This window comes from Canis aureus, chromosome 26 (assembly GCF_053574225.1).
Source record: "Canis aureus isolate CA01 chromosome 26, VMU_Caureus_v.1.0, whole genome shotgun sequence".
NCBI classification, from domain to species: domain Eukaryota; kingdom Metazoa; phylum Chordata; class Mammalia; order Carnivora; family Canidae; genus Canis; species Canis aureus.
This window is the reverse complement of record NC_135636.1, coordinates 8,797,789-8,818,340: the sequence shown is the minus strand read 5'-3', so window position 1 is coordinate 8,818,340 and position 20,552 is coordinate 8,797,789. Positions and strand designations below refer to the sequence as shown.

Here is a 20,552-nt window from a genome sequence, read left to right as displayed (position 1 = left end):
ATGATTTATGCCAGAAGAAAGACTCAGCAGCATTCAATTTAGAACTTTTTGAAAACTGGGTTAGAAATAGAAGGTCTGTTGGGTCTGTGGAGTATTCTGTTTAATAGTATAGACATGGAGTGAGAGCTTATGTGGCATCTACCTTCAGAAAGCTTCTGGGTTAGAGGGGAAGACAAGTGAGGTGGTGATGAAAGATGGCTGATGTGCTAGGACAGGCCTAGCCTAGAGACTGTAGGATGGTTTCCTTGTCAAGGAAATGGGACTGCAGCCATTTGATCCCTGCCAATTCTCTTTCTCCTAGCATGGTGAGACACAAGGATGATGGCTATTCCGAAGAAAAGGATATGAAGACCTGTCCGCGGGACTCTGGCTATGACAGCCTCTCCAGCAGGCTCAGCATCTTGGACCGGCTTCTGCACACCCATCCGATATGGCTGCAGCTGAGTCTGAGTGAGGAGGAGGCAGCACAAGTCCTCCGGTCCCAGCCTCCGGGGGTAAGACTCAGAATCCTGGGAAACAGGTTGAGAGAGGCAGGGCTGCTGCTTCCTTAAAGAAAAAGACTTGGAGTCCCAGTAAGTTCTTCCCAGGCTGTAGGGATCACGGCTTCCAGTATGCACCTGGGTTGCAATGCAAGGGGATTGTGGGATGTCTGAGGTAGCTCCAAGGAAAAGAGCCCTTCATGGTTTGTCTTTCTGTCTTCATTGGCTCTGTTACCAAGGGAGGTCCAGGACTTGGCAGGATGACAGGCATCTGAGTAATGAGGAGGGCCCTGGACTGACGTCTTGGGCCTCAGAACTGAGGATGACCCTGGTTGCCGGGTCTTCAGTTGCCCTTGCTATTTGCATCCTGAGCCCGAGATCCCTGCCAGGGTCCAGCCATTCAAAGAGGCACTTCCAAAGTTCAAAAGTTCAGTGTCGATAGGCTTGTCTTCTCTGGCTGCTGATGTGATCCCATTTCTCTTGGGCTTCATCAGTGGCTCCCCACAGGGCTCACAGTCCAATTTTGTTTCTTCAGCTACTGCCTACCCAACACCCATCTCTTAATCAAGACTACTCCACAACTCTGTAGAGGTTCCTCAAAAAATATCACTCAGTGACTGGTGTATCCTGTGCTGCTCAAGTGGTAGGCACTTGCCCCATGTGGCTATTTAAAATTACATTAATTAGAGGCACCTGGGTGGCTCAGTGGTTACGCATCTGCCTTTGTCTCAGGTCCTGATCCCAGGATCCTGGGATCGAGTCCTGCATCAGGGTCCTCACATGGAGCCTTCTTCTCCCTCTGCCTCTCTCTCTGTGTCTCTCATGAATAAATAAACAACATCTTTAAAATTAATTAGTTAATCAATTTACATTAATTAAATTAAAAATTCATTTCCTCAGTGGCACTAGCCACAGATGTCTGGATGCTACCATATAGGATGGTGCAGATATCAAGTTTCCGTCACAGAAAGTTATACCGAACAGTACTGTGTACCACGTCTACTTCCCAAAAAAGAATAAATACAAAAAAATAATAATAATAAATACAATAAGTCCACAGATAAAGTTAGAACAACTCATGATAAGAGATAGAAACTAAGAAATAGATGAAGAAGCTTGGGGAAAAGGGGGGGGGGGATCCTCCCTCCATCCTAGCTAGCTGAGAATGTTGTAGCAATTGGGCACAAAAATAAACTTGAGTTTCTTATCAGCCAGAGCCTCTCTGTTATCACTTTTTGACTTATAAGTGAGTCTTTGTTTCTCATCTGACAGAAATAGAGGGGACTGAGACTCCTGTTGGATCATGCTCAGGGTGACGAGGTGCAATATTTGATCATCCTTGTGGAAAGGTCCATGGCCAGCATATGCCCGGTCCTTTCTTGCAGCCTGCATCTGTATGATCAGGACCCACATCTGTGCTGCCCCCTCTTCTTGGAAGTTGAGTTGTCTGCTCCTGCATTTCTGCACAGAAATTCTGAGGAGGGAGGTTGCCCTGTGTTGCCAGGCAACAATTCCCTTCCTTCCTGGCTTTCTTCCCAGTGCCGGGCACATCCATTCCTGCTGAGACCTGTGGGGCACAAGTCAGGAGAATGTTCTGTGTGCCCATCTACTTGATCCCTGGGCGGGACCTGCCTGACGAGTTAGGGCAGGCTGAGGGCAGGCTGAGGACAGGAGCAGCATGGAGCAGGAGAGGCCAGAGTGAACCAGAAGCCAGATGCTGAAGGGAAGGAAAGCGGGTCTGAGAGGAAGGAAGATTTGAAAGTCCAGCCGTGGTGGCATGGGTCCTTGGGGTGCCACCATCCTTAATTCATCTATGTCCTAGGGTAGGAATCAGCAACCTTTCTATAAAAGGCCAAAGTGTAACTATTTTTGGCTTTGTGGGCCGTATAATCTGTCACAACCTCTCAAATCTGCCTTGCAACCACACGCAATATGTAAATGAATGAGCGTGGCTTTGTTTCAATAAAACTTCATTTATAAAAATAGGCAGCAGGATAGATTTGGTGGCCCAAGATTGGTGCTGGGGGTTGGGTTGGTTTAAAGCACGTGTCTGGGGCAGCCCAGGTGGCTCAGTGGTTTAGCGCCACCTTCAGCCCAGGACTAGATCCTGGAGACCTGGGATCGAGTCCCACGTTGGGCTCCTTGCATGGAGCCTGCTTCTCCCTCTGCCTGCGTCTCTGTCACTGTCTCTGTCTCTGTCTCTCTCTTTCTCTCTCCCTGTGTGTGTGTGTCTCATTAATAAATAAATAAAATCTTTTAAAAAAATAAATAAAGCACATGTCTGAAGACAGTATTAGAACCTGGAGGGAGATTATCACAGATTGGGGTGACTCAGGTAAAAATGAACCTGCAGTTCCAGCGTTGGCTTCAGTAAACCTCAGAGCATACCTCCCCACCTCCCTGATGGGGCAGACATTTTTATCTCCAGCAATAGTTACCCTACCTGGTCTTGCCATATCATCCTGTATTCCAAGAGAAGCTAGCAAATCAGATTTTAATTTTAAAAACCTGCTTTTTCACTTGGAAACAAATTTTCTTTCTTTCTTTTTTTTTTCAAGATCTATTTATTTATTTGAAAGAGAGAGTTAGTGTGTGGGGAGGGGCAAAGAGAAGCAGACTCCACTAAACGTGGAGCCTGATGTAGGGCTCAATCCCACGACCCCAAGATCATGACCTGAACCGAAATGAAGAGTTAGACACTCAACTGACTGAGCCATCCAGGCGCCCCACAAATTTAATTTTCTCTCATAAATATACCCATGAGCCAACTTAACCAGTGAACTCCCAATTCACCTCCTGTGGTTCAGCCATGTTACCCATGTTTAGAATCTGGATTTCATCAACCGTAATGCCCATAAGAGACAAGGCCTAAAGAACATGTAACATGAACTATAAAACAATCAACAAACCGAAAATGCTGCTGCAGACTAAAGGAGCTCTTAGTCTCATGGAGAAGAGTCTGTCAAAGGGGAAGTAGGATTCTTTTGAAGCCAGTTATCAAAAGAAGGCAGCTGGTTCTTGATAGTCCCTTTCACTGGCAATAAAGTGTCCCAGGTTGAGCCTTGCAGTTTAGTTATAAAGGACATTCTTCCCATGGATGTTGGGTGTGCAGGAAACCATATGCCCATATGCCCATGTTCTTCTAGATATTTCCTAAGCTTGAGGTTTTTTCTCCCTCTGCTAGATCTTCCTCGTTCGAAAATCCACCAAAATGCAGAAGAAAGTTCTCTCACTTCGTCTGCCCTGTGAATTTGGAGCCCCACTCAAGGAATTTGCCATAAAGGAAAGCACATACAGTAAGTGGTCACCTGATGGCGAAGTCCTGGTTGATGGGAGGACCTCAGGTCTCCTGAGCAAGTGGAAGTGGAAAGCAGCTTGCCCTTTGCGACAGACAGATATGAGTCTGAGTCCTGGCACTGTTATTTATTCATTCAGTGACTGGGCAGCTAGACTATACAAGGAGCCTTGGTTTTCTTATCAGTATAATAGGGTGATCGCAACATCAGGAAGCTGTTAACAGTTTCATTGAACACAAGCCTGTGTGCAAAGTGTGTAGTCCACTGCTCAGCACATGGCAGGTTGGCTTTCTTGCCCCCTTCCCAGTTAAGTAGAGCATGGATTTGGTTCCTAGGTCTGCTGATGACTAACCACAGGACAAGCCACAACAACTGTGCCTTTTTATGGGATGTCATGCTAAAGCATGTGCCTGGACATCTTTGTGAATAATCCTTGAGCGGACGTGTTGCCTCCAGACAATTGCTGTTCAGTCTTGTATGAAACACAGCTAACTGGAGGCAGAATGAAGCCCTCTGAAAAAAATCAACTGGTGGAAGTTTTGAAGGGAGAGTAGTGGCATTGGTCTTCTCTCTGTTCTGCACATGAAAATGTAAAGACTTGGGAGGCCATGTTTTAAATATAAAAGGGAACATGCAGTGCTGGTGTACTGCGAGCCTCCAAGAAAGGATCCGTGGCAATCTGTGCCCCAAAGGGGAAGGCTTCATTGAAATCACAGGTTAGCAAGCTGAGAAGTGAAGGCCAGGAGAGGTGAGTTTGGCAGCTCATTGACTCTCTGAGACCAAGACTGAGACCAGGATTTTCCCTTGCTTCCTGATTTCCACCTGAGCAAGCCTCAAGCCCTGCATTTGAAGTAACAGAAGGTACTGAAGTCAGTTTAAGGGCAGATAAGGGATTACACTCAACCCAGAGTTCATAGTCTCGCTGAGCCAAATTGCCTTCATGGAGCCTAGAGGAGACGTTCCCCACAGAAGTGAAACCTGCCAACCTCTTTGTCGTCAGCCTCAGATTTGGCTGTGAATCTGGGCCTTGTGATGTTTTTCCTCTGGGCTTCACAAGGTCACTGATCCCGGGAGAACCTCCACGAGTGGCTTATACCAGTTTTATTTGCATTAGGAAGTAATCACAAGATAGATGGCAAAACCTCTGTTCTAAAGACCATGGATCAAATTTTAAGTGAGGGAAGGCAATGCTGAGGTGGCTTTTGGAAGTCGCTAAACACGAAGTGCTAGATATAACTGGTTTTTACATCTCTTCTAATTTCCAAAGTTTAGCGTGATAAATTAGCCTGGAAGCCCCCACTCTCTGCCCCCCTACATTAAGTACAGTTAATATTTGTACTTTAAAGCTTTCTTGGTGTTTATCTTAGATTCCTCCTGGCTGAAGATTTTTCCTCCCTGTTGTGTCAGGACTTGTATCAATTCCCTACTCCTAGCCAGGGGACTTAATGTGATTGAAAAAACTAGTCTGAACAAATCATTCACCTGTAACTAGTCATCACGTCTTGGTCCCACCATGATGGCCTCTTGTTGGCCGAGCTCTGGCTTCTCTGCGAATGGAGCTGAATTGAGAAAGGAAGAACTTACAAGAAAAACACAGATATTTTGTCAGACTGGATAATATGGTTTAGTGACAGAGACCGGCTCATATTTGTAGAGACTACTTTCACATGAATTATTCCATTTTTAAAATGTTATTTTATTAGATAATAAACAGGTTTTACTGGCATAAATGGTATTATGACAATCAAAAGTGCCTTTTGACTAAAAAGACTAAAGGCAAAAGGAACTGCACATGAGTACTCTAGTTATAAAAGTTGCTTCCCACAGGGGTACAGGTTAACAATTCTGAAACCACTGCACATGTATACTGGAGTTTACCAGTTAAGTAAATGATGGCAGGTGGTGGGAGCCGTGTTTCTTACCTTGGACGTGGGGGTTACAGAGCAGTAAGAGCAGGAAACTAGAATGATCCTTGTGGTAAGGATTAGTGTTGGAGACATGAGCGAGAACTCATGTCTCTCTTAGTATGGATGAGGAAGGTTACATATAGGGAATATTTATGTGTTTACACAGGTTAGTATACACACATATCTCTTCCTTTGGTCTGCCAGCTGAGACAGTAACACCTAAAAGAAACAATATCCCAGGAGCGGCCAGCATACCTATTGCCAAGATCTTCATGTTTCTTTGTTTGTTTACTTTAAAAATTTTTTAACTTAAATTTGACTTAGTTAACTTAGAGATCAGTATTGATTTCTGGAGCAGAATTCAGCCATTTATCCATTTACATACAGTTACTCCATTTTTTAAAATTTCAGTTCCCACTCCTACCGTCTGGGAGAGAGGGGAAAGTCCTATTCTTGTCCATTGTACAGATGAGAAAAAGAAGGCTCAGAGAGGTTCACCTACCCTACACCAGTTTCCTCCTACTTAATTCATTAATTGTGCACGTGTATGTTTCTATTTCTGTCGGTCTGTCATGGTGTATGTGAAGAGGCACAGGTGTGTTTAGGGGTGCTACAGAGATACTAAATAAACAAAATAATACAACCTAAGCAAATAACAAGCAACTTAAAATTGATTGCAGAACAGAGGAAATCTTCACAAAGCAGAGGATATTTGAAATGTTTTTGGAAAAGCGGCTGAGTGGCATTTTGGCTGATGTGATGTGAGGAGTGGTTGGCAATTCATAATTATTTGAAGTCAAACTGTTCAGTGTCCTGCCGCGTGAAAGATGTGCAAGATGGCTCCCCATCTTGCCAGAACATGGTCACTGGGAAGCTTGTGCACTTGGTGGTGGCAGCAGTGGTGGGTGGGGGCGCTATAAGTAAATGGGTTTTAGAATCTTTCATACTGAACTTAAACAAAAGCTAATTTCCTGGAACTTTGTGTCTTCCTCCAAGATTTGTACTCCTTTTGTCTCGTGTCTTAACCAGAGGTGGCCTGTTTTGTAAAAGAAGAATGTGACTCAGTAGGTCCACCCAAGAAGGGTCAAGGGCAGTGAGGGCTTTTTCCCCAGCCCTGTTGTATGTTCATGGCCTCTCATGCCAGCCTGACTGGCCCCTCATCCCCTGCCCAAATTTGTGTTTGAATTTTTTTAAGAAAAAGATAGTTGTGCAATTTGAGCCCATGCTGATCTGTTTACCGAGCACCAGAGCATGTGCTCCCAATGAGTCAGGAGCTGAACTTCAAGGCCACGGACTCTTTACTGGCCTGCTTTCTGAGTGACACGCATCCTCCTCACATCTGGTTCTGATAAGCCACAACAGTAGTTGATTTGAGAGCACAGAGATGGTCCTGCGCAGACAGCAGACAACACCAGAGGGCCTTCCCTTTCCCAGAATAATGCTCTGGGTCACTCAGATGGTTTCCGAAATCTCTCTTTTGCAGCCTTTTCCCTGGAAGGCTCGGGAATCAGTTTTGCAGATTTATTCCGGCTCATTGCTTTTTACTGCATCAGCAGGTAAGACCTCTTCACCTCTTACAAGTTCAAGCACCTCCTTGGTGCGTACAAAATGAACGGCCCCAGGGCTTCTTGATTGACGTAGGGCAGAGGGGTCTGGGATGCCTGCCTCCTATGAGATGACTCTGAAAGGATTGGCTACTGGAATAAAATGGTCACCAAGTCCCCTCTGCCAGGCTTCAGATCAAAATAATTACCCTGGCCCCTCCAAATTAATATGCCTGTGTCCTCAAGCTGTTCCCATGGCTCTTTTCACCTAGACCTATCAAGCAGGGGAAACAAACATGCATAGACACATACATGCACACACAGAAAGGGACTCATGATGTAAGCCTGTAACATTTAAAGATCACCAGTAATGTTTCTGAAAACTCTCTGAGGGATGGAGTTCATGCTAGAAATGTGGGCTCCTTATCCCAGCCCATAAGTGTTGCATCACTGTTATACAGGGCCCACTTGCGGTGCTCATGCCCTTTTTGTAACTAAAGCAACTGTGTTAGGCTACAAGTAGTTCAGCCCCAAATCACTATGTTAGGAAGCGGTGGGGAGGCTGTGACTTGTTGAAGGCTCCCCCCTTTTCTTCCCTTTCTAGCCATAATAGTTTTTCAAATGGAGTGTTCTTTTGATGATTCAGAATCCATACTCTTCATCTGCAGAACCTGACATTGCCTCCATGTAGGGCCGCAGAGCTCAGTTGGCCTCCTTGGCTTCTCTATGTGCCTGTTGGAGCCAATAGAGCCCAGTCAGGCATGCGTTACCGGGTTGTTTCCAAAGATCTTGTCTCATAGCCATCCCAGTCTGAAGCGGTGAAGCTTATTTGGGTTTCCTTTCCTTCTTTTTAATTTAAGGGTCAAGTTAGTTCTCAAAGACTGAGTTATACATTTATTGTACGTGTTGGGTTAGGCCCTCCCAGGGGCAGGCAATGAGCTGTCACCCCAGAAGTCACCTGTCTGGTGAAGCCAGTGGCCTGAAGGTGGAGAAGCACTTCCAGTGGGGGCGTCCAGCACTGATTACCTGGAGGAAGAAACCAAGGGGCTTCATCTAGAGTTGAACCTCGTGGGCAAGAGCCCTTGGCCTGTGTGAGGATGAATATCTGCTGCCCAAAGGGAAAAAGAGGCTAGGGCAGAGGCCCCCACCGTCCCTAGGGATCCACACCTGGTCTGATTTGAGGCCAACCAGTTTGTAAAGTGAATTTCAACACTAACCTGTTGTTCAGAGGTGAAGTTGGCCGATGCTTACTCTTAAGCATTGGCTTGTTGATTGTCCTGTTGTTGTGAAAGATCATTACATTTATTAAACAGTATTTGGCATCAGCACACAGAAGATACTATCTCTCCCCTCAGTATTCATAATAGACTGGCATACCTGCTGTCTGGGGATATTTGGTGGTTGAAGGAGATAAAGCACACAGAAGCCTTCTCTAAACTACAAAACATGATACCAATATAAGGTGCTTATGGACACATTGCACATTGACATTTTGTTATCTGAGAGACCTGAGATTCATTTTCCTGTTTGTTTTTCCCAAAATCCAAAGGTTCTTAATGTTTTGCTTCTCCTCTAATGCTTTCGGTTACTCATTTACCTAAATCAGTGTTCTTAGTAATCAGTACTTGATTTGACCCAGTCTCACCACAATATTCTTGAAATGTTGTCCTTGGTTATTGGTACATAAATATATTCACATGGAGAAAGTGGTTGGGTTGTCAGCCCCAGTGATCTCCCCAGAATGCATATGCACAGGTGCACTAGCTAGGGAGTTCATGAGTCAGTCAGCATGTGGTTTGACACATCAGGAAGGTACATGAAGAGTAGGGGATGAGGACACAAATGAGGTGCAAACCTTGGCCACCAATGCCAGGTAGCTCCCTGTCAGTTCGGCATCATCAGTGTTGTGGGGAGCACTGCCTTGCAAACTTTTATGCATGCTAGCATTACCTGGAATCTTGTTGGAATGCGGATTCTGATTCAGGGGGTCTGAGGAAGTGCCTGAAAGTCTGAGTTTCCAACGGTCTCCCAGGGAATTAAGCCAATGCTGCTGGTCCTACAATTATACTTTGATTAGCAAAGGGCGGCTAAAGGAAAATACATTTCTTAATTATCAGTGGTTAAGTATAATTATCATTTCAGGGGTTTTCTATATATATGCCAGGCACTATACATACATTATTTCTGATCCTCATGGCAGCCCTGAAATTAGGATCATGAATACACCATGGCTCAGAGAGTGAGACACTTGGCTGCAATCATTCAATTAGCAGGTGGCAGATAATAGATTTAAACCCAGGCCTGTCGGGATGCCTGGGTGGCTCAGTGGTTAAGCGTCTGCCTTCTGCCCAGGATATGATCCTGGGTCTGAGGATCGAGTCCCACATTGGGCTCTCTACATGGAGCCTGCTTCTCCCTCTGCCTGTGTCTCTGCCTCTCTCTCTCTGTCTCTCATGAGTAAATAAATAACATCTTAAAAAAAAAAACAACCCAGGCCTACCTTGTTGCCAGAGCCCACATTTTGCCATCATACAGTACCCCTCCATGCTCCAATACACCTGGGTTCCTGGCCCCTCCTTATTTCCACGTTAGCTCTGTGAGTGAGTGTGGGGACCTCCCCATCTGTCATATATCCTGTGCTCCTCATCCATGGAATGGAGGACATCAAGCTTCTTCCCAGGGGCCTGTGTGGGTCCTACAAGAGTTACAGTGCTTGTACCTTAGTAGGTACTCAATAAAGTCAGTGTTCTTCCCTGACATACAGAGAAAAGTTTAAAAAGTAGATGATATGTGTATTGAAACTCTTGAGTGAAACATTTATACCTAACCTGGCTTTATTTTGTCTGTTACACAGGTTCTAGAATCAGGGCCCCTTCTTTTTTTTTTTTTAAGATTTATTTATTTATTTATGATAGACATAGAGAGAGAGAGAGAGAGAGAGGCAGAGACACAGGCAGAGGGAGAAGCAGGCTCCATGCGGGGAGCCCGATGTGGGACTCGATCCCGGGACTCCAGCATTGCGCCCTGGGCCAAAGGCAGGCGCTAAACCGCTGAGCCACCCAGGGATCCCCAGGGCCCCTTTCTTTAACAGGATACAGATGACAGGGAAGTGATTGCGTGTGTGTGTGTGTGTGTGTGTGTGTGTGTGTGTGAGAGAGAGAGAGAGAGAGAGAGAGAAAGATGCTATGTTATACCCGTAGCTGCTACAGTGGAAGAGGACTCATGTATAACATCTAATTTTCCAGTAGATCAAAGCCTAAAACCACCCATTAGTGAAATACAGGTGTGGTTTCCTGTCATATGTGCCATTAAGAAAAATCAACACTAGCCATGTGATGTTTAGGCTCTAGGTACTGCATTAGACAAGGTAAAAGTTGAAAATAAACATAGGTTGGTTTTGTCATATGTGGCTTTCCCCAAAATTGTCTAAAGAAAGAAGATTTTAATTAAGTTTGTACAGCCATAGAAACATATATTTATGTGATGCTTTGGCGTTACAAACTTCTACTTCCCATTAATCTTCCTTTAAGATTATAATCTGAGTCATTGCCTCTCCCGGGTCAGGCAGCAGCTATTACAATCACTGCCATTCCCTGAGGCTCTGCCTGCTTCATCCAGAACAGATGCAAGTGGCCAAGAAGGAGGTGCTCACAACATCTGAAGCCAGAGGAAAGGGTCCCTGGAAACAGGGGGTGACCCAGGCTTGACACCTCAGGAAAGAACAGCCTCTTGACTGCCAACTTCTAGTATTTATGTGAGCAGTATATTAGAGCCTATGTGACAAATTACATTTTATTCATGTTTTGCTCTTTTCATTGACCTTACTAATTTGTTATTCATTGTCAATAGCTTCAGGGGTTCCAAAATTCTCCAGTCATCCAGATTTAATCTGATTCAATTTAGAATGTTGCCTAATCTTACTGTAAACAACAAGTTATTTGGGATAGTCATTCTCTTCAATGGAAATTTTCACAGCATCTTGTGTAGACAAAATACAGGTGGAAGCTCCAGGTATTGTCCCTCACTTACTCCACCTCAGCCATGATGTCCTACTTGCTGTTCTTCATACCTGCCAGACCTTCTCCCACCCCAGGTCCTTTGCACCTGCTGCTCCCTCTGCCTAGAAAGTTCTTTCTTTCACAGTGTACTCCCTGGCCCCTTTTAGATCTTCAGTCAGGCTCATGGGGCCTTCTCTGGCCAAGTCTCACTCTTGAATACTCTTTGTTATTCCCCTTTTGCACATTTTTAAAAATCTGTGGTACACATCCCGTTCTCATGTATTCCACAAATTGTGTGTTTGTTCATTGTCATTTGGTGTCCACTGGAGTGAAACTCCATGCAGGCAGGGTCTTTTGTCTGATTGTTCTCAGCACCTGGGACAGTGTCTGGCACATCATAGATGACCATAAACATTTGTTGAGTGAATGAATGAACTATTTTAAGGATTTGCTTATTTATTTGAGAGAGTGAGAGAGCATGAGCAGGGGGAGGGGCAGAGAGAGAGGGAGAGAGAATCCTCAAGCAGACTCCCTGCTGAGTGCAGAGCCTGATGCAGGACTCGATCCCAGGACCCTGAGATTATGACCTGAGCCTAAACCAAGAGTCAACCGCTTAACTGACTGAGCCACCCAGGCACCCCTGAGTTCTTTTTTGGTAAGACCAATACCATCACTGAAAAAAAAAATTCTTTTTTGATAAGTCACCATTGTTATTTCATATTCATTCATTCATTTATTCAAAACACGCTTTCTCCCTGTCTGTATGAGGCAAGGTGTTGTGAGAGCCCTAGGGTGTGAAACATCAATGCTTATCCCCTGTATATGAAAATAAACAGAATTTCTTTAGGTCTGCTTTTGCCCTTTAGGAGAAAGCAGGAGATCATGGTCCATGCATTTAGTAGTGGTGACACTATGCCCTGGCCATGGAGAGACCCTGGTGCCAGCTCAGCTCAGCTCCTTCCTGTTGGGCCTATTGGTCTGTGATGTTGAGTGTGTGTGTTTGTTGGTCTACACACGGTGCCATACTGCTTGGGGGCAGGGTCGTTGCATAAAGTCTTTCCATTTGCCTCCCTACTCAGAGCACGGTGCAGGGGTGGCAGTAGGAACATTGCCTGGGAGTGTGGCAGAAATGCCTAGTCTCCAGCCTCACCCAGCCTCCTGAATCAGAGCGTGCAGTAAAACAAGACTCCCAGGGATTCGTGTGCACGTTACAGATAGGGAAGCATTATCTGAAAACAAGAGCAAGCTTTGCCTTTAGCACACAAAGAACAGGGCATGGGTTCTAGCTGGAAGATGTCAAAGTAAAACCAACAGATAATGGTTGAGAAGCTGCCACGTGTAAGGAAGTGAGGTCATAAACCTTAGTTTTGGATTACACATTCCTGCTCAGTGAGTTGGGGCCCAGTTTTCAGAACATGTAGCAAATTAGTACACAATGTTTTACATGTATATCCACCAACAGGGGGATTCTGATATTAGTGCTTAGATACGGTATAGCGACCCAGGAGGGAAACTGGTTCTCACTACAGACACCAAAACCAGTCAGCCTGTCTCTCAGGCTGTCCCGAGTGTGTTACCACAGGCAAGAATAGTAACCCTGTGGTCTTGTCCCCAGTAAAGACAGATTCGGTCAGGCATGATGTAGTGCCTCCTTGGGACATTTCAGTTTAAGCTAAAACATCCCTAGGGTGGAAATGCAAACCAGAGATAGAAACAAGACACATAATTACAAATATTCTCTTTTTTGAAAAATCAGGGACGTTCTGCCGTTTACCTTGAAGTTGCCTTATGCCATTTCAACAGCCAAGACTGAGGCTCAGCTTGAAGAACTAGCCCAGCTGGGACTAAGTAAGTGGGTGCCCCCCGGCCCAGGTCTTTCTTGAAATGAATCTATGGGGCATAGTCCGTGTCAGGCTGGCTGGTGATACATTGTTCCATTGAAAAATCATCCCCATCTCCATTGGGAAGCTTGGCCTGCAGGCCCATGAGCTCCCTGATTCACACCTGTCCAGAGTCTTTTTTCTAAGCCAAACATTGATGACACTCAGAGGAAAACACCTTGTTTGCCCCGGTAACCCCCACATCTCCCCAGCATCTCCACCTACCCTAAAAGTCCAAGTCCTAATGGAACATAAACTTTGTCATGGGTCGTGTCTTTCCTTCCTGTGGTGTCTTACTGGGGAAAAGCAGTGCTTGGCAGAAAGGGAAAGCACACAGTACACCTCACGTGCGAGTTTTGTTCTGGAAGAACACATGGGCATTGACAGCACTTCTGTGCTCTAAGGAATTTGACCGTGCAGGCATCTAGCAGAACATCTGCCTCACTTCCTCTCTTGCTGTTCAATTTCAGTCCTGGTGTTCTGGGCCACATCCTTTATCCTGCCATGCATCCTTGCTCTGGCCAACTGGGCACTCGCTACCCCCTCCGGCCCCTTTGTCACCACCTCTAAACACAATATTGTGTTTCTGGACAGTGACTGACAATGGATCAGGACATACAGTTCACCCAATTTCACTTCCTTATCCCATTGCCATGTGGAATTTGTGTGGGTTTAACTTTTGAAAACAAACAAACAAGCAAGCAAACAAAAAAGCTTTCCCTCGAGATTGGAAGGAGCAATTCTCTTAAGATTTTTAGGGCTTCAGTCTTCCAAAAGATTAACAATCAGGGCATAGTATTTGAATGGAAATGTGAGATTCTGAAATGCAAGTACAAGACCTCCTAGGACCTGTGAGAAGCCTGGAGGTAGATTCAGACTCCCTTCTCAAACTAGATTGCTGCAAGAAAGTTTCCACATGTGTCTGAGGCCTGTCTGACAGGCAGTTAGGTAGTGGGATTGGGAAACCGATTCCTGGTAAAAATACCATGATAGGATAAATGTCCCTTCTGAAAAGTTACGCCATCTCTTGCAATGAATGGAGTTTCAGATGCCTTAGGAGAGAGCTTAAGACATTTCCCGAATTTAAATGACTATAATCATAGCCTCTTGAGGACCTGCACCAGGTGACCTCGATCCACATAACACCTGGTTCTGTGGTCAGCGTGCAGTGCCTACTTTATGCCAGGGCTGAAGCACCGGAGTATCATGGTCAGCGCTTGTGTCCTGCAAAGATAAACGCAAAAATGCCTTGTTCTGGTGGCCACGGACCAAAAGCAAATGAGGTCTAATTAATATAAACTCAGTTTGTAATTGTCAGTGTACACATTATTCATTTTGTGAAGAGGCAGCCCTTTTGATAATGCTGAACTTCATTTATCTGTCCTTCCGACCAATGTTTCTGGAGGATCTGCCATGGGGCAGGCTCCCCATCGAGGGCTCAGAGGTTAATAGTGCCCGTCCCTCCCTTCCCCCACCACCCAGGTCTATAGTCCATATGGGAGAAACACTTACATGGGAGCTAAATGTACTGAGCGTATAAAGTCTAGTAGTGGTGGCAGTAGAAGCCTAAGAAGGATCCACAGGTGGTGGGAGACATTCCACCAAAACATACACTGGGGGTTAGAAATGCATATAAGGCGAGGCAACGTGTGATTTCAAATTTTCTAGTAGCCCCCTAAAGAAAATTAAAAAGACAAGTGAAATTAATTTTTATGATTTATTTTATTGAATGTAATACGGCTGAAATATTTCAACATAGAAGCCATATTTTTTAAGTATTAATGCAATAAAAGCAATACTATAAAAACATTCATGAGATATTTTACATTCTTTTTTGTCATACTAAGTGTTTGAATCCAGTACATAATTATCCTCACAGGGCCTGTCTCAACAGGCATTAAATTTTCATCAGAAACACATGGTCTGTATTTAAGATTTCACTAAATTTACGGTTGAAAACTACATTCACCGACCCTAGTTCCAAAACTACTTAAAAGTTAGTCAGTAATCAAATTGCACATCTGTTTTAAAATTTAATTGATTGACACGAAGTGAAATTTAAAATCGAACGCCTCTGACACAATCGCTGGATTTCAAGCACTCAGTGGCTCTTGGGTGTTGGATGGCACAGAGCCAGAGAGAAGGAAAGGAAGGGCAAGAGGAAGCAGCTGACATGATGACAATATCAGGCATATTTACAACACAGAGAGGACAGGACAAGGTCTCCCAATGCTAGTCTCCCCACTGTCCCCCATGGTCAGCCATTCTGGGCCCATAGGAAAGAAACACATTTTAGGCAAACACAACAAGGCAAAGCTGTAGAGAAAGAGAATAGAGCTGTTCCAAATGGAAATCACAACAGAGACATTTACCACCATCACTGTCTCCCACGATTTGTGTGGAAACCCGAGTCCCGTATGTAGGTGACATAGGGCATTGCTGCGGTAAGCCATGTGCACTGCTCCAAAGAGTGTTGAGTGCATGTAGCCAAAGTCAGGAGGCCTAGAATTTAGGGAGTGTGGGCAACTAACCACTAAGATAAATGGTTGAACTTGCACTTAGCGTTTGCATAGGTTGGCTGTCCTTTTTTTCTGCTGATGGGTTCCATCAGTGTATTTTTCCTCCTTTTGGGGTTTTAATGCTGAATGTGTAAAACCCTAAGCAGATTGTGTAACATCCCCCAGGCCCAGCTGCTGGTCCTGCCCACTAAAGGGGGAACTTGCCAGGTCCTCTGTGGAGTGCATCTCCAGGAAAAGTGGATTGGAAAGGATGGTTTGCTTTGCAAGGAGGCTCAGATTTTGTACAGCGAGTCGGGGAGCCGCATGGCCTTTTCCAGGCTTCTCCAGTAACGATTCTAGTCCTTTCTTTCCTCACCTGTGCAAAGCCTGGGCTGGCTTTGTCTGTTGGCCAAGCCTTTTCTCCAGGGCTTTGAAGGTGAAAAGCCCCTGGAACCTTCCTGTGAGCCCACAGCTGGGCCTGGCAGCATTTCCACCCTTTCCAGTAAGGGAGTGCAGTCAAAGAAAAAAAAAAAGAAAAAGGAAACACACACACACACACACACACACAAAGACAACACCCAAGCGTGGCGCCTCCCCCTCCAAAGACATGTGTTGTCATGCAAGTGTGCTTTTTTTAATTTGTGAAGGAATGGCCCTGAGAGTACTGTATTTACATTCTTGTGTTCACTGATAATGACTTTCAGATTTTTGGAGCTCTCCAGCTGACAACAAACCCCCAAACCCTCCACCTCCCCATAGGCCTCCCTCCTCAGACGGTGTCTGTCCTGCCTCGCGTCAGCTTTGCCTTATAAATGGAGTGCATTCTATAAAAACCAGGACGCCTTCGGAGCTGGAGTGCAGCCAGACCAACGGAGCCCTGTGTTTTATTAATCCTCTTTTCTTGAAAGTGCACAGCCAGGACCTCAGTGGGGGCCCGAAGCGGCCCTGCACAAGGACTCCCAACGCGAATGGCACCGAGAGGCCGCGGTCCCCCCCACCCAGGCCCCCGCCACCCGCTATTAATAGTCTGCACACAAGCCCTCAGCTGTCCAGGGCTGAAACCCCGGCGAGCATGCCAGAAACAGTCAACCATAACAAACATGGGAACGTAGCTCTGCTTGGAACGAAACCAGCCCCCATCCCTCCACCCCGGCTGAAGAAGCAGGCTTTTTTTCTGGACGCGGAAGGCAGCGCGAAGACCTTGACCGGAGGCCGGCCTCGCCCGGGCCAGGAGCGCCCTGAGCCCCAGGAGCCCCAGGCGCCCCAGGAGCCCGAGCCCGAGCCGGGGCCCGGCACAGCTGGCCGGCCAGGTAGGGCCCCGCCTGCCGAGGCCCCGGGGGATTGCACAAGGGCCGCTGGCCCTGAATCACGGCCCCCGTGGCATGGAGGCGGCCAGAGGCTGAGCGACATGAGCCTTTCCACTTCCTCCTCCGACTCGCTGGAGTTCGACCGCAGCATGCCCCTGTTCGGCTACGAGGCGGACACCAACAGCAGCCTGGAGGACTGCGAGGAGGAGAGCGACCAGGAGACCCTGGCCCCCCCGATCAAGTCCAAGAAGAAGAGGAACGGCTCCTTCGTGCTGCCCAAGCTGGTCAAGTCGCAGCTGCGCAAGATGAGCGGGGTGTTCAGCTCTTTCCTGACCCCCGAGAAGCGCATGGTCCGCAGGATCGCCGAGCTGTCTCGGGACAAGTGCACGTACTTCGGCTGCCTGGTGCAGGACTATGTGAGCTTTCTGCAGGAGAACAAGGAGTGCCACGTGTCCAGCACGGACATGCTGCAGACCATCCGGCAGTTCATGACGCAGGTGAAGAACTATTTGTCTCAGAGCTCGGAGCTGGACCCCCCCATCGAGTCGCTGATCCCCGAAGACCAAATTGGTAAGTCCCCACTTTGCCTTTTTTGTTCTCTTGAGACACAAAAAGCCCCAATAACCTCGTAGGACAGTACACCCTATTGGAGTTCCCTTGGATGAAGTCCTCTCTGGACTTCTAAACAACAGCATTGTCCCTGCCCTCCACCGTTCCCTGTGGCACCCGGGGTCCTGAAAGCAGCCCTCACCTTACGCACCTGCCTCTCCGGCTGCAACCCAGGCTTGCAAGTGTTTGAGGGAGCCACTGATGGGAACTGGCAGGATGGTTCTGTTCTGGGATAGAATTTGCCTTCTGAGGGTCCGATTCCCCACCTGATTTGGTGCTGGGTGTGTGACACAGCGGGGGAGCGTTTCCCGAAAGTGCATCCCTGGCAGGCAGTGTACGCAAACAGAAAGGTGTCTGTGCTGTCTTCTGATAGGGTCTTTCTTCTGCTTTGTTTGGGAAGTGTGCTTTTCACTGAGGTATAGCGTATGTTCAGAAGAGTGCAGGCATCACAGCTATGCAGCTGGATGAGCTTCCATAGTGACCACAACTGTGTGACAAGTTAGAGCACAGTAAGCACAACAGACCCACATCTGGAAGCCCCCTGAGACTACCACCCTGTCACCCTTCTACCAAAAGGGTAACTGCCCTTCTGGCTTCTGATGGCGCAGAATTCCTGAAGCAACACGGTTTGGGAGTAAGGAAAAAAAGGGGGAAAAAAAGGAAAAGACAAGTTTATTTTGTAATCTTTCAAATAAGTAACATATTTGGTGGTCACGTGAAAGGTGTTTTCTCTGAAATCAAGGGGAAATATTTTCTTTGTAACCTCATTGAAGGGCTGAATTGCTAATAGTTACTTTGGCCAAGGAATATTTGAATTTGGCAAGGCATCTTTTTTTTCCAGGACAAGAGGGTTGCAAGGAATTTTTTTTTTTTTTTTTTTTTTTTTTTTTTTTAATTTTAGAAGGTTGACTCTAAAAGGTTCATTTCAGAGACCTCATTCACTGGGCAGCCACAGCCAAAAGAGCTACCCAATATTTCCAGGCAGTTCACAAAGCTAAACCCAGATTTCTTTCTGATTGGGTCTGTTTGTTGAAAGTAGTAAACAGTAGGTGGTAGAGAGTGGTCTCTCTGTCCCTCTCTCCCTTCCTTTCTCTCTTTCTCTCTGTCTCTTTCTCCTTTAAGTAAGTTTCAGCAGCTCTTTGATTTTCTCACAAAGGAATCAAAGCCTTGTTTGTTTTCTCGCGGTTTGAGCCTGGTTGACGGGGCGGGGTGAGGGCTGGGTGTTGCTGAGGAGAGAGGCTGGAAGGAATGCGCCCTGGTCTGTGCTTGGAACTGACAAAGGTTTCTGGGGAGCAGAGTAGCCACGGAGGCCATCCTGTCCCCTGTCCCAGCAGAGCCCGCCCCTCAGGGGACAGCAGCTCACATGCCTTATTGACAGGGACCCTGAACCAGTGGAAGAAGCTCCCTTGAGGGAGCCCGTGGGGGGAGCCAGGCGGGTGCTGATGTCAGCACCGAGCTATGTGGCCACAGCGCCAACCAGCCCACAGAGACCAGGCTCCTGAGGCAGCAAGGGCCTTCCCTTCCTTCCTGCGACAGTAAGCGCCAGAGTGCTGTTCCCGGGACGCTCTTCTGCCAGATTCTTTTGAAGGGAAGCTCAGATACGGTGCTTGCTCTCAGAGCTCAAGGCCTCGTTTTCTCCAAAAACAAACATACGCTTTGCTGCTTTGGAAGGATGCAGCTTTTAATTTAAAATCTAAGGGCAATGACAAGGAGGGACGTTGACACATATGGAGCCTCTAATAGGAGCCGGGGTTCACCAGCGAGGACCCAGTAGGCGCAGCATGTGGGAGAGGAGGCTCACCCTTTGTTGAGACAGCTCAGACTAAATTTTTGCATGGAGATGTGGGTGTGGCCAACTAGGCATTGCCTCCCTTTTTTATTGCCTTGTTTGTTTTGGTTTTTAAACTTCCGCATTAAAGCGGGCACCTCCATGCCTCCAGTGAAAGCATCATTCTGTGTTGAAGGTATGGTGAGTGTGCTGGCCTTTTGAAATTAAGAAGGTGGAGCAGCCTGGCTGGCTCAGCCGTTTAGCGCCGCCTCCAGCCCAGGGCCTGATCCTGGAGACCTGGGATCGAGTCCCACGTCGGGCTCCCTGCATGGAGCCTGCTTTTCCATCTGCCTATGTCTCTACCTCCCTCTCTCTCTGTGTGTCTCTCATAAATAAATAAATAAAATCTTTTTTTTTTAAATGAGTTTTTTTTTAAGGTTTTTTATTTATTTATTCATAGACACAGAGAGAGAAAGGCAGAGACACAGGCAGAGGGAGAAGCAGGCTCCATGCAGGGAGCCTGACGTGGGACTCAATCCCGGGTCTCCAGGATCACGCCCCAGGCTGTAGGCGGCGCCAAACCGCTGCGCCACCAGGGCTGCCCAATAAAATCTTTTTTTAAAAAAAAAAAAAAGGAAATTAAGAAGGTGAACCAGAGCAGAGGTCAACCCGAGAAACTCAACACTTGGCCAAATGGAGAGAAAGAGGTGACCCTAATGATCAGAAAGGTGATCCCCTTCAATGTGTAAGTCACTCAATTAGGACTCCGACAAAAAAACTGGACTTAGTCTAATTGGCTGTTTTACCTGTTCATAAGTGAAGTGCTCGCTAGTTTATTGTAGACTTGTTCATATAGTCACTCCTTTGAGCCTCATAACCGACACAAGGTTGGTTACATTTATGTAGATATTGTTCATATTTTGAAAATTCAAGAACAGAGGCCATGATATAAAAACTGACTTGTAGAGGGTTTCACGGCTGATACATAGGGGAGCTTGGATTCAACCCAGATCTTTTCTCAGTTGTTTGCTCATGCCCACCATTTCTTACTTCCTGGAGGAAGTAATTAACTTTTAATGTATTCACTCCAAATGGATTCACTTTGAATGCCATCTCCGGAATACCAAGACTCAAGTTCGTTTGGAACAGGTGTCTGCTAATGCTCCTACAGCCTTTCAAGAATGCCAGTCTAGTCCTGTCCTCCTCTCCCACAACTTCTGAAGGTAATAGCTCTGCAAAAGGAGGTGAGAGTTTACATTTAAAGCC

The 20,552-nt window shown here is 46.4% G+C and overlaps 1 protein-coding gene across 11 annotated transcripts in view; it reads left to right on the top strand.

The window, feature by feature from the left end:
* RIN2 (Ras and Rab interactor 2) overlaps nucleotides 1–20,552 on the top strand; it is a 216,975-nt gene that overhangs the window by 173,665 nt on the left and 22,758 nt on the right. For 9 of the 11 annotated variants that reach the window (XM_077872003.1, XM_077872001.1, XM_077872010.1 and 6 more), the window contains 5 exons: nucleotides 302–494; nucleotides 3,664–3,775; nucleotides 7,166–7,238; nucleotides 12,981–13,072; nucleotides 16,307–17,479. In XM_077872003.1, the coding sequence (XP_077728129.1) occupies nucleotides 302–494; nucleotides 3,664–3,775; nucleotides 7,166–7,238; nucleotides 12,981–13,072; nucleotides 16,307–17,479 (1,643 nt within the window). The remainder of the gene's footprint in view (nucleotides 1–301; nucleotides 495–3,663; nucleotides 3,776–7,165; nucleotides 7,239–12,980; nucleotides 13,073–16,306; nucleotides 17,480–20,552) is intronic. The other 2 variants (XM_077872004.1, XM_077872005.1) reach the window with 2 other exon arrangements.